The sequence below is a fragment of the Empidonax traillii genome, unplaced genomic scaffold, assembly GCF_003031625.1.
Source record: "Empidonax traillii isolate 1590-97213 ecotype Southwest subspecies unplaced genomic scaffold, ASM303162v1 scaffold338:size1951571, whole genome shotgun sequence".
NCBI lineage: Eukaryota > Metazoa > Chordata > Aves > Passeriformes > Tyrannidae > Empidonax > Empidonax traillii.
In genome coordinates, this window is record NW_020955531.1 from 1487217 (window position 1) to 1509054 (window position 21838).

General features: G+C 47.1%; 1 protein-coding gene across 3 annotated transcripts in view; it reads left to right on the top strand.

Annotated features, from left to right (window-relative positions):
* TTC28 (tetratricopeptide repeat domain 28) overlaps positions 1-21838 on the top strand; it is a 121152-nt gene that overhangs the window by 57627 nt on the left and 41687 nt on the right. For all 3 annotated transcript variants that reach the window (XM_027892053.1, XM_027892054.1, XM_027892055.1), the window contains 3 exons: positions 10635-10782; positions 12384-12656; positions 13660-13790. In XM_027892053.1, coding sequence (XP_027747854.1) covers positions 10635-10782; positions 12384-12656; positions 13660-13790 — 552 coding nt within the window. The remainder of the gene's footprint in view (positions 1-10634; positions 10783-12383; positions 12657-13659; positions 13791-21838) is intronic.

Below are 21838 nucleotides of genomic sequence, written 5' to 3' on the forward strand. Positions count from 1 at the left end.
GCATGTGTACCTGCCCACCTAAAAATCTGAAAAATGTGGAAAAAAAAAACACTAAAAAATAAACCATAAAATCAGCTGTTAAAATCTGAGTGCACATAACTACCTGCAAGTTCCTAATGATGGCTGGACAAAGGCTGTTCAGTGTTCATTGCCTGGTCTGATGAGCAAGTGGTATTTAGTGCCACAGAGCTGTGAGGGTGAGAGGGGGCTTCAAGATAGTGTGGACAGGAGCAGTTATTGTGGATGCTGGGAAGAATATCCATGAGCCAGTGGAGCTGGCCTTGTTGCTCCAGGCAGCTGCAAAAGAAGTGGAGAAACTGCTGTGGAATTCTGATCCAGGTGCCTGCATGAGGGTGCTCTCGCAGTTGTGCCCTGCAGCAGATCTGTTGGGCCGAGACTGCCCTGTGAGCTCTGAAGGGTTTGTGCTGCTGGATACGGCTCATGGCAGCTGTGACGGCAGGACGGGCTCAGGGATGGGACAGCAGGCAGCAGACAGAGCTCCCGGCTCTCTTCTGCTGAGGAGCAGCACCCAGGAGAGGTGGTGCTGAGCGGCACTGAAGCAGGTGCATAACCTGTGGGGCCTCTTGCACAGGGCACGACTAGGGGGTCTACGTGCTTTTATCTGGGCTTAGTGTTGGCAAGGGTGAGTGGGCTGAGTTTTCGTCACCTCTTCCCTCTGGACCCTGCTCATTAGTCTGTTCAGACACATTCAAGCGTCTTGAAGTGTGCTGGACCATGATTAGCTTTGAGTGAACAGCTGATGACCCAGCACTGACACTGGGATAAATTATTCAGTGTTTCTTATTTGGGAATTCAGAGGCTTCGTGATGAAAACTACAAAACTGTTATTATGTGTCTGACATTCTGAGATTTCATCTCTGTGTCTTCAATTATTCACTAAGCCTTCTTGTTCCCCTCCTGGCACCCTGATGGGGCTGCAAGCTGGTGGCAAGCAGCAGGCAGTGCTTTCTGCTCTTTGTTCTTCTGCTCTCTCGTGGTACCTTGTGGAGGAGATTTTCCTGCTTACTGTATTAAACCTCTTGCCCAAGGTTGTTCAAATTTGTATAGTTCACAGACAGGGAAGAGACTGTGGCCATGCTGGAGATTTCTTAGCAAACTGTAATTATTATGAACTTTCTCCTTCCCTAGAGACACAGTTTTCACTGTGGCTCTCTTTATCCTGCACAAATGCTGCAGTGGAACAGCAGTGACCGGGTTGTCAGAACATCCTCTTGGAAATACCTAAAGAGAGGCCAACGGAAGAGGAAGTTGCAAGAAGCAGTTAAAGAAGGGTTTGTCCTTGGGAGCACAGCCGAGGAGTTCTGTGCCAGTGGCGTGTGTGTTGTGCTCAGGGTTCTGCCTGTGCAGGGGGCTCCCGGCTGGAGGCACAGCAACCGTCACTATGGGGTGTTGGTTGTGGAATGAGGAACAGGTCCTCAACACTGAGAAACCCTCACGCTGTTGGTTTTGTTTTGGTGCCTCTGTAGATATACTTGCATGATTTGCAGTTTCTATACAGCCTTGATGACTTTCTCAGGAGTCCAGACTTGAGCTCTGGAGGCAAGCAGGACCCACCATCACAAGGGACCTTTCTGCTGAGTGTGTCACAACACAGCAGTGCTCAGGTGTCTGCTGTGTTCCAGTGTGTGGAAGTTTTACTCTGCAGTAGATAATTTTAGAAAAGAGAACCAAAATTGATAAACTCATCACCTGATGAAGGAGAAATTTTCTTGTGGATATACAGAGAAATGTCTTTATTTCTCCTGGGGCTCCTGGGGATGGAAAGTCTGAATCAGGCTGGAGTCTCCATACCAAGACATGCCAAATACTTCAGAACTTAGAATATTTTCTTCCAAGCCAGGACACAAGTAATGGAGTGCACAGGATATGTGAGAAAGACCAGAACTTGTCTACACAGACACAGCTTTTGCTTTCTTTGTCATCACTTGGATAATTTCAACCAAAAGAAGAACAGAGAGAACGCTTGGGGAGGGAACAGAGCCTGCCCTTCCCTGGCTTGCTGTGGGCAAAGAACTCAGGCACGGTTGTCATTAGAAAGCATGCAGCCTCTTAAACTCAGGTATGTTCTGTAATAAAATGTTCTCCCTTGCCCATTCCAGTTATTTGGATTAAGTTCATTTGTGACTTAAAGGTAGAAGATGTTGGAATAAAGATTTCCAGGTGATGCTTCCTAGGGCAGCTTTCTCTCTGTGGAAGAGATGCAGAGAGTACCTCTGCACGGGGGAGCTGCTCGTGTCCTCCGCAGGGGAAACCTTGCTCCCAATGCTCTCTGGTTTTTGCTCGTGCTTTTGTGTTTAAAATAGACACACGTGCAATAAGTGGGGATAGTAAGGAATTTGGCACTTTAGTGGGAGTGAAACAAATCCAGTGAGCTCCAATAACAGAGTTGGAAGTGCAGCCAGTACTCCTGCTGTTCTCCTGGCCTGTAGGAATGGAAGCTGCTAACTAGCCTTCAGAATCTCAGGTGCTGTTTTCTGTGTGAAGAACAAAGGAAAGTAGATTACATTGTTTTCTGTTAGCTTGATGCAGGCAATGCAATGTTTTCTGTGTTCCTGATGCACAGACTCTTGCTGGCAAGGGAGACTGTCCTGTTTTGGGGTTGTGAAGCTGAGAAGGGCTGGGTTGCTCTGTGAGAAGAACTGGGTGCTCTTCTGCTGCTGCTCTGTCCCTTCTACGAAGGCATAAGTGGATCAGTCTGGTGTTCGTTTCGTGGCTAAAGCAAGCAGCAGTGTGAAACCCCCGGGAATCACAGTGAAAAACAGCTCTTTGTGCTGGTTCCTGCTGTCTCAGATCAGTGCTGATGTGTGCGCAGAGGAAGAGTCCCCAGTCCTTAGCTATTCTGCCCTCAGTGTGGCTCCTCTGTATGAAGGATTTTACAGTGTATTAGAGCATGAAAATTGCTATTTTTGGACTTGGCTGTTTGCAGCCCCACTGAAGAATGACACCTATTCTGGAGTTCATCCAAATACTGTTCTAACAACAAAACAAAGAAGTGGTGGGGCAACTAAAATAAAGCAGATGTTTAGCAGGGAAATAATTTACAATTGGCCAGTTTGATGGTACCTCTTGACCCTTTCAGGGCTGTTCAATAAAACTAGCAGTTTCCATAGCAACTACTAAATTACTTGGTGCTTCAGAGATCTGTGATAAAGGAGGCGAGTCATTGTAAGGAAACATGGTGTTGATGTTTCTCCCCTTTGCATTACAAGAGTAATGATCTGGCAAAATTTGCTAAGCGGGACGCCCCTGCTGAAGAATTTTTCCCACGTTCACCCTGGCCAAAGAGATTTATATGTTTAGTACTTTTGCAAATTTGATTTTTCCCCTTTTCCCCATCATCAGCTCTGTCCTTGGCAGGCAGTGCTGGCTGGGCGCTGGGAGACGGTGAGCCAAGAGGCAGGAGCTGTGCCTGCAGTGGGTGTGTGCTGGCCTTGTCTGTCACAGTCCCTGCTGAGCACCAGGTGCTTCTCCAGGTACGCTGCAGCCACAGTTATCCTGTGCCGTAACTACCGTGTATTTCATTTTACTTTTGGCTTCTGCTTTACTCTCCTGGAGACTGTACTGCTTGGAGTTTTTTTCTTCTTCCCTGGTTAGATTGGGATGTAGCTCTAGATCAGGACAGTCTGCAGGACCTGTGATGTGTGCTAGGGAGGTGGCTTCAGGGTTTGTTTTCTACAAAGCCCAGCATGATTCTGGAGGCTCTTGGGGTGCATTCCATGTCTGTGAACATTTGGTTGTATGCAGAACTGTTGCTCCAATGGAGTTTGTCTTCTGTGTTGGAAAAACTGTGTGCATTAAAATCCCGAAATGCCTGCTTAAAATACTGCAATGCATTTGTGACGCACAAATCAACATCTGCATCTGACGCTGATCAAAGTTTATCTGACTTTCAGCAGTTACGGAGGTTTTGAGTCACTTGGTAAAGTAAGCCATGGTCGTTAGAAGGTTGTTCAGTGACCTCTGCTGTATCTTGATGTCCTTGAGTGCGGACAGCATTTTCAAAACAACCCTAAATGCTTTTCAGGTTGGCAGCAATCAAACAGCAACTGAAAACAGGCTGAGGTTCCATGGATAATAGGGAAGTGCAAGATGCAGGGACTTTACGGATGGAAGGTGAAGCCAAGAGGGTAAAGTCTTTGGGACAGAGGAAGAGTATCTGGATTTGGAGAAAAGAATTAGATTTACAATTTAAATCATGGTACTTCTGAGCATGGTGAAAGGTATCTTCTCTTCTGCAAATTCTGAAAGAAGTTGTTTGACCAGAAATTGTGTCAAACTCTGTCCCTGTTGACTTGTGGATGAACTGTAACAGATGCTGCAATGCTGCGCCTGTCGGCCTTAGACACGAGAGGCTGGTTCTGCTTTCCTTGTGCTGTACTTGGGCGCTGACAGGTTGGTTGTTACTCCTCTAGAGCACTTTCTCTGCTCCTGGCTGGTTCTTGCTGTTAAATAAGGCTTGAGAGTTGTAGCTGATAAAGACAGGAAGATTGTCTGCTGGCTCGTGCTGTTAGGGAAGGAGAGGGATGTCCTCTGAAGAAGGGATCCAGGATGTAGCTGCTGTTTCTAGAATGAGCATGAAATGGGTGAGAATGGAACAACAGGGATAAGCTCTGTGAAAAGCTGAACTGTTAACTTCAACTAACTAAGCAAAAGTTTGTCTCTCTGTTTACTGATTCAATTCCATTTATTTTGGATAGGCAAGTGATCTGTGCACAGAATCCCACTGGCAGGTAGTGCAAGAACAATTTGTAAGGATGATTAAATGCTTTTTGGATAAAACAAGGCAAGATATTTTACACAAACACACATTCCCTCCTGTTCGTCTCTATAGGCTCAATGGGGCTTAGGGGGAATTCCCATTTTCAAGTAGTAATTTCCATCTTTCTCCACCTGTAAGGGGCACCTTGGAAACAGGTAGAAGATAAAGAAACGAGGCTGCAGAGACAACAAATCTCTTGTGCTGATTCTGCAGGACAGGCTGACAGTGGTGGTTCAGGTGCCAGCCAGGTGTAGGACTGCAAAGGAAAAGTGTTACCTGGAGCATAGCTTTAACTTTAGGAAAGCGGGAGTTCAGCTCGTGTGGCCAGCAGCAGTATTTATGCATGTGCTGCATGTGTTCTGAATTAAAACGCATTCTTCCCTCTCCTCACATTCCTGAAATCCCACAGCAGAGATTTGTCCGTATTTTTCTCTAAAATTTGGCTGTAAAACAGTTACAAGGGGAGAGGACAGATTCAACCTGGTGCTTGGCCCCGAGAAGCTGTGGCAGCTGTTCCCGCCTTCCCTTCCTTCTGTTGGTTGCTTGCCTGGCACTGTCGGCTGTGGGCCCAGCTGGCGTGGGCGGCCATGAGGGGCAGTGGGTCTGGCTGCCCAAGAGGTGTTCTGCAGACTCAGAACATCATGATTAAATGCATCATAGATTATTCCTGCTGTTTCTGGCATCGTCTCCTGATCTGGCAAACCAAGGGAGTATTATGGAAGAGGTTTTTCTGTGTGTTTGCCTTTCCTGCCCTGATGGCCGGCTGTCCAGAGTCTGAAGATGACAGCAATATGAAGGTGGTTTGAATTTCCTCCCCTGTGTACAATGGGAGCTTTTGTCTAAGACCGAGGAGTTTTTTTCAAGTTTTCCGTGTTTGTTGGACAGTAATTTTCTGCTCCAAGTTCTTCTGATGCCGTTCCAGTTTTGTTCCTCTGTCTCCGTTATCCAGTTAATATTGGCCGTCACGGTGCTGTGTCCATGAATCTGTGGTGTGAGGTTTGGTGGCAGAGGGACCAGGTGAGCCCTGGCAGGAGGGTTACACGAGTTGGCCTGCGGTGGCAGCAGGACCTCTGCAGAAAGGGACTGTGCAGGGGGAGGCACAGGAGCCCCTGGGCGGAGGGGGGATATCCCAAAGCCAGCGTGGTCTCTCTTCTTTGTGGGCCAGACCTCGGCTGGAGGTGCAGAGGATCAGCCGTGTAAATGTTGTCTGCTGCACATATGACCCTTGGAAGGGTGCCTCTGCTTCAGAGGGAGGTGGGGCTCCCGGATTTCTGCTGGACTGTCTGTGTGTCCTGAGGCAGCCGGGTGACCGTGCACTCTCAGAAGGGCCCCCATGTGCCAGCTAATTCCCCTGTCCTGGCTGGTTTAAAACGTTTATAAAACATTCCATCTTTCCTAGTAAAGACTGTAGTATGGGCTACTCTTAGCAAAATGCTGGTACTCTGGTACTAAATCATGTTCCAGAAACATGAGCTCATGCTTCAGACTGACAAGTGCCTGTGGTAAAACAGGACTGAACTCCTGTGGCTACTGCATCCCTCCCACTCTTGAAAGTGTTGCTTGTGAGACACTCTAGGGATCAAAATGCTTTATTGCCATGGATTCTGCTGGGAAAGATAGTATGAATCCAGTATATGAGCATGAATACCAGAGGCTGTCACAGATGCCAGTGCAGCCGGAGTATTTGCCTAGATCCCGGGTCCAAAAAATTAAAAGTATGTTCCAGTAAGAAAAACATTGAGTTGTCTTGTTTTCCTTTGCCCAAATTGGGTTTATTTAGTAAAATCTTGGGGAACTTGGAGGTCCCATCCGTATTTTTCTTACATGCTTGCTTTGTACTGTATTTTTATCTTCATTGCATGTTTTTTATTAATTATGAGCCAATTATTAGCCAATGTTGCCTAAAACAGTTCGTGCATATTGCTATAAGAAGAGTTAATAAAAATTTCAGGACCCCTCTTGATATTGGTCATTCAGTGATGGCATTTGCATTTTAATCCTGTTTCAGGTTGCACAGAAAAATCTGATACTCAGGGTCTAGACAGATCCTGGGTGGGATCTCAGATGATGAGGATCAGAAAATGAATAAGCATGTTTGTATTTGTGTTACCTGGACACTGCAGCCATCAGTCCAGTGGCAACTCCTAGTAGGACAGATCGAAGTTCTCCTTTTGCATTAAATGGGGTGTAATAAACACAGATGGAAAATACTGGTGTGTACAGAAACGACACAAGTCAGTAAATTGAGCAGAACAAATAGGGCTTGTACTTGGAATTGCAGAGAGGGGCTGTGCCTGGAGAGGCAGATGCTGACCCTGCCACTAGTCGAAGGGCGGGACCATCTCTGTGCTCTTCTCTTGTTCATACAAGTCTTGTAAAATTGTGTTGAGGGTAGAGAAAAGCACTAAAAAATTATATTCCAGCCATGAAAACATGGAACGCTCTGAAGAGCAGGGGGTAAAAAAGGCCAGTGTGCAAAGTTCAGGGTGGCAAAACCTGAAGGAGATGGGAAGACTTGTTACCCTTCGGATGAGTCCCGTGCTGGGGGCAATGTCGCTTCACCTCACTGGAATCTGTGCTGGGGCCGGCAGTGTTCTGGCTTGGAAGTCTCAAGTGCCAAATATATTTTGCCAGTTAATTACTTAGAATAACTTATTTTTGCTTCCAGAACATCAGCAGTCCTGTCAAAGGTATTATGGATAAAAAGCACTAATTATCCCTTGTCCTTCCTCCTTTTCTTGGCTGCATGAAATCCGTAGCCTGGCGGAAACACGGCTGGTTGTGCAGCAGGCTGAGCCCACCTGGCTATGTGGGCCCACATGGGGTCTGATTTCCAGAGGTGTGCAGGAAGGTTCATTAACAGCCTCTCCAGTGCAGTAGTGGGGACTTGATGAGATCAGCTGCTTGGTAGATCTGCCTTGTACCCTTTAATCCTCTTCCCTTCCCAAAAGTCTACTGGCAGAGCTGCATCCCTGCTCTCCCTGTCCTTCCCAGGGCAGTGGATGGGCTGTGCAGACCTCGGGCTGGAGGGGTGGGTGCAGATGCTGGGAATCCCTGGCATGCTGCGACTCTGGAGATGGGAACAGCAGAGCTGTGTCCGTCCTGCTAAGACAAGGATAGGAGAACACATTTCCCATTGAGGGAGATGCATCTAGTGCCAAATTTCAGCTGAGAGTGAGGCTTTATTCTTGCACAGTGCTTTGTTCCTGGAAAGTGTGATACAGACACTGAGAAAAATGAAAGAGATGGTTCCAGCTGTTTGTGTTACACCGAGGATGCAGAGAGCCAGGGTTAGAAAACACCTGCTGTTTCTGTCTTGTCTTTTAGCGAAACATTGTCCTCTCCTTGCTTTAATCTTCTTAAAAGGAATAGATCATTTTTTCTTACGTGGCATCACTGGAAAATTAATGTAACTGTTACTGTAGAGTGAGCACTGTAGTATCTTCATATAATGTGACTTAAAATTTAAAGCTCTCTCAGCATGGGAAGGGTCTGTCTGTGTTGGGACCGGGAGCCGCTCCTTGGCTCACTCCTTCAGCTGCAGCTGCTGGCTCCCTGCCTTCCCTTTTCCTCTCCTCTTCCAAAGGGTGATTCTCACCGTTTCCTCTTTGCAGATTTTTTCCCTTGATACAGTGTCTTCATTCCAATGCTAAACTAACTTGTGAATGCCTCTTGGGGAGGAAATAGGTGATGTGAATGCTTTTTATTTATTTTGTTAAAAGTCCATGGGGAACACAGTGTGTGGAGAGCCTTCTGTGTACGCTGGAAACTGGAGGAGAAAGGAAGGAAGGAAGGGTTTTTTGCAGGAGAAAAATAGACCAAAATCTTCCTTTCAGTTATGATTAATAGGTTTTTCTTTTGGGCTTTGAATATTGTGTTTGTATTCAAATGAAGTGGTTTTCAGGGGGGGCTTCCAGGAATACATATGGGGAGCGGATAAAAACCCTTTCCGTAAAGGACATTCAGAATGTGCGGAACTGAACTGCGTGTTTGTGGGTCTTGCTCTGTTTTGTCTCCTCCTGTCACTTGGAGCGTGTGCAGGGCTCAGAGGATGGGGACTCTCCTTTCTCAGAGTTTGGGATGTGCCAGTGAAGCACAAGGTGCTGAAGAAGCCCGTGCAGCACATGGAGCTCTGTGCTGATGGCTGCGTGTCCGTGCCCTTCTCCCAGCGAGCTCAATCTGGCAGGCATGGCTGCCCTGGACCAGCCTTGTGGGCTGGAAAGGTCCCTGTCAGAGGCGTGCTGTGTCAAACTCCCTCTGTCATCAGGCAGTAAAGAAAGTAATTAAATGATAATTCTACAAAAAAGGGGACTTAAAAGTGTGCAGTGTGATTTAGGTGACAGGTCGCTCACTGCTGGGAGGGCTCACGCTTAGCGGCTGCTGCACGTTGTTAGTTCTTTGTATTCTCTTTGATTTAAAGCTTCATGCTCGTAATCTAATTAACACTGAATTGGGTTTCCAGTACAGTGGCTTGTTTGGTTCAATAGGAACACATTTATACTAAAGGTTAATGAAAAGAATTCTGCTTTCATCAAATTCATTAAAAGGGGTTCTACAATCAAGACTTACTAATGGAAAAGAGATTAAATATTCATGTTTCTAAATTTCTCGCATCATTTCTGATTTTCTTTAGTCTCTGTCTTCCTGGATTGGATTCCAAAAGTGCCTGAATGCTTTAATGAAATACCAGTTTGGAAATTAATTGGAGATTTATCCTGTTAAAGCAAAAAGACTCTTACAGATGTATACCTAATGTATCTCAAGTCCAGGTCTCTGTGCCATTTCAGATGCAGAGAGAGAGAGTAGTGGGGTCTTAGCCATGAGATCAATACTGGGAGCCAATCTCAAGGAACAGTATTGGTTCTTAAAGCACTTTTAAAGAAATGCAAATAATGTTTTATCTTCTATATTTGTGCTATTGAAATAGGCTTGAATGAACCTGAAGTACAGCAAAATTTACATCAGAAAGGTATGAAGATAAAACCTGAATAATAGCATCCAAGGTGCTTGAAGAGTCAAGACCTTTTTATAACACAGTGTCCAGATGTATGTGCTCCAAATACTGGATTTGTTTGAGCAAATACTGGATTGTGTTTTCTGTGATCTCTTTCCCAGTAGCTCCCGGGCAGTTCTGGATACCCTTTGGGCCAGGGCTTTGCCCCTGTGTGTGAGCAGAGCATGTGTCTGAAGTTCCTTCTCTGTGTGTGGGTGTAGGGAGCACTGTTTGGGGGTACTTTGTAGCTGTGTATTGATGTTGGTGCTGGTGGAGAAATGGAAATACGTGGTGAGAGAAGATACAGGTTACTTTGAGGGTGTTGCACATTCAATTAAACGATTTCCTGGGAAAGAAAGAAACAAAACAAAATGCTCTGGTAAACAGGTTCAGAATTATGAGTGTCTTGCCTCAGTCAGAGAAGCGCCTGTGGATCTATGTACAGAGGTGTGTGTGTATACATGTGTGTGTGTTGTCTTTAAAGTGCACCCAGCAATTGGGGCAGCACTGGGGCAGTCTTGAGGACGAGCATCTGGTTATAAGCAGTTAAGAATAAGTATTTGGCCAAATCCAAGGGTAAAGCTTTGCCTTACTACGAGTTACCAACCCTGGTCTCCAAAACAGATCAGAGGCTTTTCAAAGGCTGAGAAGGTAATCAAAGTGAGGGGATCCACGCTGGGGGCAGCCGCAAACCAGACTGTGGTGTTGGGTGGTTTTGGTTGTAGCCAGAAAGCAGAAGTGTAGCCAGAAGTGTGATGGTGTAGCCCAGTCTCCACCAGCGTGAGGTCAGGGCAACTGTGTTATTTGTGACTATTTGTGATGCGTCAGTGATGGGCATTCCTGTTCCCTCTGTTCCTGCAGGCATACTTCCGACAGGGCGTGGCCCTGCAGTACCTGGGACGCCATGCGGATGCGCTGGCCGCGTTTGCGTCAGGGCTGGCGCAGGATCCCAAGAGCCTTCAGCTCCTGGTTGGCATGGTCGAGGCCGCCATGAAGTCTCCCATGCGAGGTAAGCACAGGGGGGGTTCTCGGGGCTGGTGACCTGCTGCTGAGGTACCAGGGGCAGGAGTTCCAGTCTATGCGTGACTCTGACAGCGTCCGAGGGTGGGAGAACCTGGAGGCCTGAAGGGAAAGATTTCAAGATTTGGCTTCTCTGCTGAGTTAGGAGAATGCTGAGAATGGAGCCTAAAGTTGCAGGAGGAACAAAAACTATCCTTCTGATTGAATGGGATAGCGAGATGGTGATAGCCAGCTTGAGGGGCACTGGAGATAAACTGGGTTTGTATAGCAATTCCCATGGAGTCCCTGCCTGTTTGTCCTTTCTCCAGTATCAGTGCAGACAGGTGTGTAGTGCTGTGGCCCTGGCTGTGCTGTTACTGAGACAACTTCCCACAATGATTTGGTGCCTGACTGTTGGGAACAGGGCATCTGAAATGCTCCAGGCCAGTGTTAGCCCAGAAGAGCACATCAGCAGCTTTTCTGTGGTACTGTCTCTCAAAACACAGTGTTCCAGAAGGAAAAAAGGCTGCTCTGCTAATTCCCTTCTGTTCAGGCAGTGTTTGAAATCACAGGGACCTTGACGCCATATGAGCTGTGCAATGTTTTGCCTCTTTCAAAATGTCCCCATTTCCAGGATTTTTTTCTCTAGAGGAAGGAGGTCGTCTCCTCTTTGCTCTGTTTCTCTTGCACGCTTTGTGTTGCAATGTCCTAATGCTGTTATCCAGGAGGGAACATAGCAATTCTCATCCTCAGCAGATGGTGCTGGGGGCTGCAGGGCTTAGGAGCCAAGAAGCACTGAAATGAAAAAATACCCCTGTTGGTGTTTCCTTTTTTGCGTCCTCCAAAATGAATTCATCTCGAAATTTCTGTCCTATAAAGCATTTACCTTGTGAAGGTAATTTCATTTGCTACCCAGTGGTACTGAGGCTGCTGCTTAGAATGCAGGTGATGTGGTATTCTGTGTGAGCATCCCCGAATTTGGCTGGATGATCTCTGCCCCACTGCCCTGCAGCTGTACATCGTCTGTGCTCCCTGCTGCAGTTAGACCAGTCGAAGCAGCTGAGCAGGTCCAGTGCTGTCATTCCAAAGGAGCACCGTCTCGTGCCAAAGAAGGAGCAGCTTCTTTCTGCAGTTTTGCTCACCTCTCTTGGCATGCATCGTGTGTTTTGGGTATCTGGACAGGCACAGACTTTGCAGATGTTCAGCTGAAAGTTTGTGCTGAAGGAGCAGAAACTGCAGCGCTCTCAGACACTGCTGGTGACCCATTTGCAGTTTCCTACAAAATTCCACAGGTATTTTCTGTATTCCATCTGCTGTTATGCCAGGCTTCAGAGCTCAGTATGAGACTGCTCTACGTGCTCGTGCTGCCTTCCTGAAGTGCTTTCTGCAAGGCAAACAGCAGCTTGCCAGGTGATCTGTCTTGATGGGCCAGATCTTAGATGGTACCTTTGAGCCCCGAGCGCCCGCAATAATTCTTAGTTGGATTTGGGCAGTCTGGCCCTTAATTCATGTGTCATTTGGTTACAAAAAATCAAGATGAGCTGTGAAGATGATTCCTGATGTAAATAACTTGGTTTGTTGAGTAACTCTGCCTTTGGTTTTGTGCATCAGAGTCCCTGGAGCCCACCTACCAACAACTGCAGAAGATGAAGCTGGACAAGAGCCCCTTTGTTGTGGTGTCTGTGATCGGCCAGGAGCTCCTGACTGCGGGCCACCATGGGGCCTCTGTGGTGGTGCTAGAGGCTGCCCTGAAGATTGGCACTTGCAGCCTGAAGCTGAGGGGATCAGTGTTCTCTGCACTGAGCAGTGCATACTGGTCCCTTGGGAACACAGAGAAAAGCACTGGATACATGCAGCAGGACTTGGACGTAGCCAAGAGTTTAGGTAAGAATTCTCCTTTTACTCCTTGAGTGCCGGGTTGGGACAGGTGGAACAAATCAAGAGCTGGATTAATGATCAGTATCTCTCTGGAACGCTCAGGTTTCTGTGGGGTTTCACAGACTGCTAAATCTAATCTGAAACTCCTGAAATGTGCAGACTTGCAGGTTTGTGCAGCCCTGTTTGCCTGCCTGTGTGAAGGGGCAGATGATCAATGAATGCTAAGGTTTTACAGGGTCTTCTAATTACCTGATGTCATGTATGTGGGAACTGCTTTACTCTTTGTGTAGACTTGTGCTCAAAACCTTACATGAGTCTTAAATGAAGCCATCTGTTTTTCTGAGAATTCAATGGACAAAGGTACTCAGTCTGAGATTCTGGGGCAGTAGCCAGGGAAGGAACAAAACAAGAATGAGACAACGGTGAACAAAGAGTGTTTAAAAAATAAACAAACTTAAGAATCCCTCTCAAGTACAGTATATTCTGCACAACAGTGGGAGCATTCAGCTTCTCAGGGTGTTGAAGGAGAGCAGGCAGATGTGAGTCAAAGGCCTGGTCGTGCACAGGTGGAAGGCAGTGCCTGAAGGCTCAAGCCAGGAGCGCTGATTGAGAGCACAGGAACTGCTCTCTTGAAGATGGCCATAGATGTTCTTTGTACATCTGAGCTGTGCTGCAGAATTGTTTTCTGGAGAAAGCTGACATGCTCTGTGCTCGTTCCTGGGCCATTGACTAACCTTCACAACATCAAACAAGGAATAAACAGGGAGCAATAGGAAATTGCCAAGTGTTAGACCAAAGGAGAAAGTAAAACAATTCTAAAGATAAGGTTGATAGCAATTGTAGAAGTTTCTGAAGGCCAGCAAAGAGGAGAGTTTGGCTGTGTACTAACTGTTCTGATGCTACTTGTCATAGCGGATCATCACTTGTACATCGTGCTCCAGTCTTCTCTCTGGATGCTTCCAGCAGTGCCTGTATGAGCTAACCTGTGTTTTGTTTGTGTGTGACACAGGTGACCAGACGGGAGAATGCCGAGCTCATGGTAATCTGGGCTCTGCATTCTTCTCCAAAGGAAATTACCGGGAGGCCCTTACTAACCACAGACATCAGCTGGTGCTTGCCATGAAGCTCAAGGACAGAGAGGTAGGAAACTTATTAAATAGTCTGAGCTGGGAGTCAGAACTGCGTGGTTTTCTGGACAGATATGAACATCTCAAAAAGCCTTGTCTGTTCTGCCCTGTTATACTCCAAGAATTTGGAAGCTGCGTGATTTCTCTTCCCGGGTGTCAACTTGCCTTTTGTCAAGGAAAGTCTTTGTACCAGTAGATACAGTGTGTGGAGTGCAGGGGGGAAGGGTGTTTGGTTTGTCTTTTTGCCTCCCACATCTCTAATCTCCTTGGGGCTCTGAGCAGGTCCTTTCGCTTCCCTCTCCCTTCCCCACGATGTTCGTGCAGAGGCTCTAGGGCTCTGGGCACCGGGGGTAGAAGCAGCTGCTGGGTCGGTGTCAGTCCCACATGGCTTCAACAGAACCCTCACTGCCCTCGGTGTGTGATACAGATGCTGCCAATCCAGACTCTGTTAGGCTGTGCCCTAAGTTGTACAAGAAATGAGCAAGATCCCTATCCCCAGTGTTACCGTAAAATATGCTTTGTGTAAACACCAGTGAAAAGAGAAAGAACCTGGGCAAGCCTGCAAACAAATCGTTGTGTAGACTGTAGGGGTTGCTAGGACTGGGTCTGCTTTGCCTTGACCATTTGCCATTCAGCTCCTGAGGCACTATACTGGGCTCCCTGCCAGTGCAGGGAAGTGGGCTGCACGGACTGAGCAGGCTGTCCCAAGGGATTTCTCCCAAAAGTTCACTGTAAGGGCAGAATCCTATTTTAGTGCGTGTTACAAGCACAAAACCTATCCCCCACTTCAGGGATTCCCCTCTACTGTGAATGGGAGGGCAGGGTCTGGTGGTCACAAGGCAGGTGCAGGGAGGGGCTAGAGGCAGCAGGGCAGATGAGAATTCATGTAAGCACAAGCAGTTTTGGGGGAGATCTAAAAACTGAGGAAGATCAGTTTCCCACTGACAAGTCATAGAAAAAATCCACTTGAATTTGCTGAGTGCTTTACTGAAATATTATTTGATAAGTTGAATATCAAGTAAGCCTCGGAGAAATGCATCTTTCAGTAGGTTGTGGAAGGACTGTGGCTGGGGGAGGGACCTGTTAGACGTTTTCTTGATTATTTTACCAGCTGGAAAACTTCCTGAATCACTCCTGATTTCCTTGTTTATGTTCATGCAGAGCAGAAAAGCTGTTACTCGTCACTGTTTTTACAGTTTTCTTGATCTGGGTCCCTGTTGCTGCTAACAGTGTAACCTGCACGGCTGCTGCTCTTCCGTGGGGTTTCTGCAGCAGCAGATCCCCCGTTGCGGGGGCTGCAGGAGCGGCAGGATTGCTGCTGTGCTGGTGGGAGCGCAACAGCCCCAGAGCCCAGACTGGAGCGTTTCACTGACTTCAGGCCACTGATCTAAAAAGATCCCTCTGAGGGGAGTCCAGGGAATGAGGACTCATCGTGATAGTTCTTAGTTCATGACACATCTGGGCACATAATTAACAGTTATTGACAACAAATGACTACTTGGTTTAGCAAGAAAGCTGAGCTTCTTGGATTTCCTGTAGGATGTAACCACAGGAAATTAATTTGGCGCTTTCTGATGACATCATCTTGACCACAGAGCTTCCTCTGAACAAAAAGCTGTTTTTCTTGGCCTCCTTTGCAGACATTTTTATAATGCAAATGTTATAAAGTTGCAATAGGGCTGATGTGAATTCCACCAGAAGGGAATTCGGTGTGCGACTTTAATGAGGTAATTGTTTTACCTCCGACTGTACAGAGAATTGGCAGAGGAGGTAAAAAGTGCTCGTTTGTATGGGTTACTGCTGTCTTCAGAGGGACTGTCAGGTTCTGAGGCTGCAGATGTTTGTACCAGGGGCTTCTGCTGGGTTGTGTCACTCATAAACTGAGGAGGAGGTTGCAGAGGATCTGTCTGCAGCACTGAGATCTGTCTTCCTCTGCACGGGCCCGGAGAAGGGAAGCTGTCAGCTGAGGAGGGAATTGTCTCAGCTGTTCACAGGGGCTCAAGATTTGAAATGTTTGTCTTCCCTGGCATAGGGAGTCTATGCAGCTGCTGTTACAAGCACCGTATTGTGCTGAGCACAGGCCATGTGTCCAGGCAGGCCATCCACTCTTTCAGCAAGTGTGAGGAGAAGTTTGGGCTGTTTTGTGATACCAGTGCCCAGAGAGAGCATGGAGCAGGTGTACCTGGTATTTGGCATGCCTGTAGTGTCTCCAAGAGAGACCTTGGGGTGTTGAACACACATTTAGGTTTGGTCTGTGCAGATGAGAGAGAGCACTGGTTCTTAGGAGATGCTGTGAAGGGCATCATGAAACAGCCATCTCAGGTAAGGGATGCGTCAGATTTTTTGACCAGCTGCAGTGCCTGGTCAAGAAATTCAGATGAGCTAATTCTCTGAGATTGTTTCTGAAAGAATTAGCAGACTTGAAAAGATGTTTGTTTCAGGAAACCAGGAATCATAAGGGACTTAATCGGTCTTCCTCTCTGTTCATTCCTTGGTTCCTGTGGAGCTCTGCGATGACCCCTGTGGTCAGCGGGATACCATCCTAAAGAAGGTGACAACAGAAATGAGGGGCAGTAGGAGACAGGATGGTAAGCAGGACCATCTGGGAGGACAGTTGCCTCTTCTGATGGAGGTGTTTGTAGGAGACCAACACTGAAATGGTTTGATGCAGATAAAGAGAAAATAGCAGTGCAGGTTGGTAGTCTGTCCTTTCTCTGTGAAGATAAAGCAGAGGAGATTTCACCGTGGACTGTCCTGGCCTGCTGCAGACCTTGGGAATGTGTTCAGGTTGAGAATGATGTGTCTGCAGTGGAGTGAAATGTTGTCTTTACTTCCTTGCTGCTTGATGATGCATGGATAAAGAGTCACAGCCCTGTCCTACACTGGCAGCAGCATCATGTTCTTGTGATGCGCTCGGTGCTCTCTGTGAGTGAAACGTCAGCACACACTGTCCAGCAGTTCATGTGCTGAGGAAATAGTGTTCTGGTAGCTTGGGCTGCTGCTCTTTTTTCCAGTCACTACTTCGTGCCATTGAAAGTGGTGGTAGTTGTACAGAGAGAGGTTCCCTAAAGCAGCAGCCGAAGTACCGGGATGTGTCAGAGGAGGAGTGGCAGACGGTGTTAGCAGCTTGTTGTCTTTTGCTTGTCACAGAAGCTGGCTCTGATGAGCAGCAGAAACTTGCAGCCTGTTTCTCCCCAGAGTGGACTGAGGCCTGCACATAATGAAGTTGTAGAACATTATGTTTGTACTCTATTTTTTAATTAATTGCTTTGTTTTTAGCACCAGGTAATGTGATCTTTTGGAAGCCATCAGGTAACTCGTGGTGTGTGTTGATGCCACATCACAACCTGTGATTTAGACAAGGGTTTGCAACTGATGAGCTATGCCAGGATCAGAGGAAAGAATGCAGTAAAAATGTAAATGTAAAAGCTTGTGATGCCTGTAACGCTAGTGCTCTGTGTCGTTTTTCCTCTTCATCACTAGCTGCTGCTCGGGTGTGCAGAACTGTCTTGTATTTGGAGTTCTATAAGGTTAGGGTGCCAAGGTAGAGCCAGTGGTGCATTATCTCTTGGAATAGGTTGGAGTGACCCTTTTTGCTGACAGTCTGGAAAGGCATGTGTTCCTACCAAAGCATTTAATTTAGAGAAGTACCGCTTGAGTGTTGGAGCTCTGAGGGCTGACAAGCAGAAATGGACAGGAAAGGGAAAGCTGTGGAGCCCCTTCTTGGGTCCAGTGTCCAAACCCTCACACAGGCTGTGCTTGAATCCTGCCATGCAGAGGCCATGGACACCACAGGGACTCCGCAGTGTAATAGCTCCCTTCTCTCCTGGGCCCTCAGACGCCTTCGATTACAGCCCCGCTGTTCAGAAATAGCAGGGCAGTATGGCAAGATCATAAAGTAACCACCATGAAATGAATGCTTGTGTGAAAATGCACTGCCAGCACAGAGCTCTTGGGAAGGATGCTGCTGCCAGAAAGCCACTGGGCGCTGGCAGCTCCTGCATGTTGGCTGGTGGGCATGTTTGGAGCTGAACTGGGTCTTTCCTTAGGATGCAGCGTCCCTCTTTGCCAGACAGGAGTGAACAGAAGGTGCTGGGTGAGGAAGAGTATTGTCCGTACTCCTGGACTCTTCCTGGGACTTGAATGAAGATGCAGCCAAGTGCTTCAAGGCTGTTTCCGGCTGCCCCTCTTCTCAGGATTGTGGATGAGGGAAGGGCAGAGAGTGAAGGACAGACTGACAGACTGTCAGTGCCATCTTGCCCCTGGGTTGGCTCGTGGTGCCCAACAGCTTGCAGCAATCGTTCCTGGCCCAGCTTTAAAGGGATTTCCCCCCACCTCCCTCTAGAAGTAGCTGTTTGTGGGAGGAGTAGGTGCAGACCTGCTGTGGCTCTTGTTACTGACCCTTTGTGTCTGGGGCTGCTGCCTCTGGACATCTCTGTGAGCATACGTGGCTCTGGGAATTCTCTGCAGCAGGCAGGTATGCTCAGTAACTGATGAGCTGGGTTTTACTGTCTCAAGATGCTTTTTTAAACAATTGCAGATGTAAGGCAGAGTTCATGTTTCCAGCTTCAGCAGATTTTGTTCAGAAAGGCTGACTATTTGCAGGAGAAGGGCGTGATAAGGATGATTATTAGAACAGGTGGTTAAGTGGCATAGAAGAAAGGTGTTTATTAAGCAGACTTCGGTGGGTTTTCTTTGTCACCTTGCTCTGGCAAGCTTCTTGTGTGGCAGGAGAAACATCAGAATGCTGAAATTCCTGTTGTAAAGAGAAACCGTGGGCTTGCAGCCCAGGAGAGTCCAGAAGCTGTCTGGGTGCTCTTGCTGCAGAGGGCATTGCCCTGGAGCTGGCAGGGACCACTGGCCACTGTGCATCTCTGGAGGAGGAGTGTTGGGGAATATGGTTACTGGGGCAGACGTAATTCCTGGCTGGATTAAGTTGGGAATTTGCAGATTCTGCAACTGTCTGAACATACTTTGTGAGCAGCTCAGCCACCGCTGGTTATTTAGGTTTGCAGTTCTGGTAGTTTTTCCCAGTCCTCTTCAAAGCAATGAAACTCGGCATGAAGCTCCCACATTTGGTAAACTGCAGCTCCTTGCTGTGCAAGTCAAAGATCAAATTTCACCTTGTTTCCAGAAGGAGATGCAGAAGGAAAGATAGATCATTCCTTTCTAATGAAATCTGTAAATTCTGTAAAGCCAAGGTTTTCTACCCTTTCCTGAGGGGAAGGGGAAATGCTTTCCAGGTGTCCTGTCTGCCCTGCTTTGTCTGTCAAGCCACATCTTCAGTTGATAGCAGACCTTTAAGGATATTCAGCATTTTCCCTGAACTTGTATCAATTGTGGTTTGGAGCAACAGAATGTGTTTTGGGTTTTTTTTCTGTTCTGCTCAGTTAGATAAGAAAAAGACAGGAACACAGACTGAGTTGGAAGTGGCACAGCTGTCCTTCAGGAGGAGTCCATTCTTCCTGAAATAGGACCTGTGGGATCTGTGGTGAAGGCCAGGAAAACACCTGGAAAAGGGCATAACCCTCTACAGTGGGACTGTGAGAAACCCTGGTCCTTTGCTTCCAGAGAGGGTGGTGAGCCTCCCTGTCCTGTGCCTGTTCAGGCTGGTGTAGAAGGAGAGGGCAGGCTTTTCATTGTTACCAACTGAGTCCCTGCTGCCCTACCTGAGCTGCCTGGCTTCAGTGGCATGGCAGTACCCTGTGCTGTGCCTTCTCTTGGCTTGGCATGGCTCAGGATATCCTGGAAGGCTTCAGTAGGCACCAGCTCATTGAAGCCCAGCAAAAAAGGGCCTGTGGCCTCTCTTGTGTGCCCTGTGGGGTGGGCTGGTCGGTCACTCTGCTGTTCCCTGCAGAGTTTAGCTTTGTATGGGTTCGCTTGCATAGCAGTTGGCCTTTTCCATTGCATCCAAGTGGCTTTCAGGTGTTTTAAAATAGAATTTCTCGTAGGGTAAACTTTGTCTCTTTTTCACTGTAAATTCTTAAGTGATCCCTCAGCTGTTCACTTGTCTCTTCAGTTGTGCTCCTTCTCATCAGTCTCAGATGGAGTGTGGAGAATCCCATCCATTCATGAACTGCAGCTCGAGGGAGCCCACTGCAGTGTCCCTGCCCGTGGGATGTGTATGGCACTCGGCTGTATGAAGAGATGGTCTGGCCCTGGGGCTGCCACATTTTTCAGAAAGGAAAAATCTGAAAATCTTGAGACCGCAGTTACTTTGTTATGTTTGCAAACAATCTGTAAAATGAGGACAGGATATAAATACCTCACAAATGAGAACTGGAAATAGTCTTCAGGCTAAAGCAGTTTGTCATGCATGAAAACATTGACTAAGATGTCAGAGACAGGCTGTGGAGGCAAAAGAAGGAAAGTAGTGTTTGCTGCAATAAGCATCAGAGCTCTGCAGAAAACCAGCAGACAAGGCACTTGCTTTCTGCATTTTTCTGGCTCTTTTCCTCTTCTGTAGTGAAGCCACGGCTTCAAAATAATTTATTACATATTCTGTCTACCAGAAGTGGGTTATCTGCTACCTTTAGCAATATGAACAGGAAGGAGTAAGAGGAGAATGTACAAGGAGTAAGAGGAGAATTTACCTAATTTCTTATGGCTTTATCACATCTTACTGGGAGTAAGTAACAGATCAAGGAGTACTTTGCTAATTGCTAATCTGTACTAGTGGCTAATGCAGCCACTGCTAATAGAGGTTCAGGAATGATGACTTTAGGGTGTATCAAACAGCAAAGAGATTCCTCTTTGTGAGCTTTTTTGAGAGAAGAGTTGGGAAACTACTTGAGAGCTTTTGTTAAGAAATTAGTGTCTCTGGATGAAGGCCGAGTGCCAGCTGCTCGGAGAACACTTTCCATATGAGTTCATTTGGGAATTAGGGGTCCTCCAGGGCACTAGTGCTGCATTACAGCTCACACTGAATCACGTGCATGGCCTAGAGGATGAGTTCAGTGATGTGATCAGCCTTTGTAGCTGACCATCAGCAATTGGATACGTATAAGAGTATAACTTTTTTGCCTTTCTCTTTCTGTCTTTAGGAGGCTTTTTTAGAATCAGCTTGATTGGATTCATATAGGTTAGTCTGGTTCAAATATGATAGGATTAAGCAGAACAAAGAGAAATCTCACCAGTGCAGGAAATGTGGGAATGCACTAAAAGGCCATATGCTTTGTTTTGTTTGGACTTTTGACTCAGGAGGGAAATATAATACTTCCTGAGGATCTCCTTTAAATGTCCCCATTTGACCTCACAGCACATGGATTTTAGCTGAAAAAAATGCAGTCTTCTGGTTTTACTTTCCTCTCACAGTGACTGCAAACCCCAGCACGCTGCTGAAGCCTGGACCTGGCTGCAGTAAGAGAAATGAAGCAGAAACCTCTTGCAAGAGCTGCGGCTCTGGGAGCAGCACTCTCTGGGTTTCCAGAGGGCACCTCAGCCGAGGCTTTCTACCCTATATTGAGTCTGCAGTGAGAGGTTTCCAGCTTATGAAAAAGAGTAGCAAGGATATGCTGCTGTAGCAGTTGGAGTTTTGTTTGCCTGCACAAAGAGCTGCTCTGGGACCTGTGAGATCCAAGTTTGTGACTTGCTGGCTTATTCTTCAGGACTAACTTAGACCAGGGCATGAGTCACTCTTCAGTGTCACCATCTCAGAGCAGCTTGTGGTTTTAAATGAGGGCTTCTTTTCTTACATCACCACTAAATATGTCAAGTCAGCTCTCCTCCATTAAGTTATTGCACACAGGAGCCTTTTAGACTATGTTCAGAAAGCGACCAAATTTGGGGTGAAGATACATGAATCCCAGGTGATGCTCAGGCTCGATGCTGAGGTCTCCTTTAAACTGTTCCTGAGCTGGTGTATTTTGTGTGACTTCTTTGTGGAATGAGTGGAGCGCTGCAGAGCCCACCCAGAAAGGCAGCCCCCTCCCCTGGGTCCCCAGCACTGCACAGTGAGGGGTCCTACAGTGAATGTGAACAGCCTGGTCAGTATGAGCAACAGGCAGATTTATTCTTAAGAAATGATGTGGGGTAGTCGCTGTTTCTGCTTTCCATAAAAAC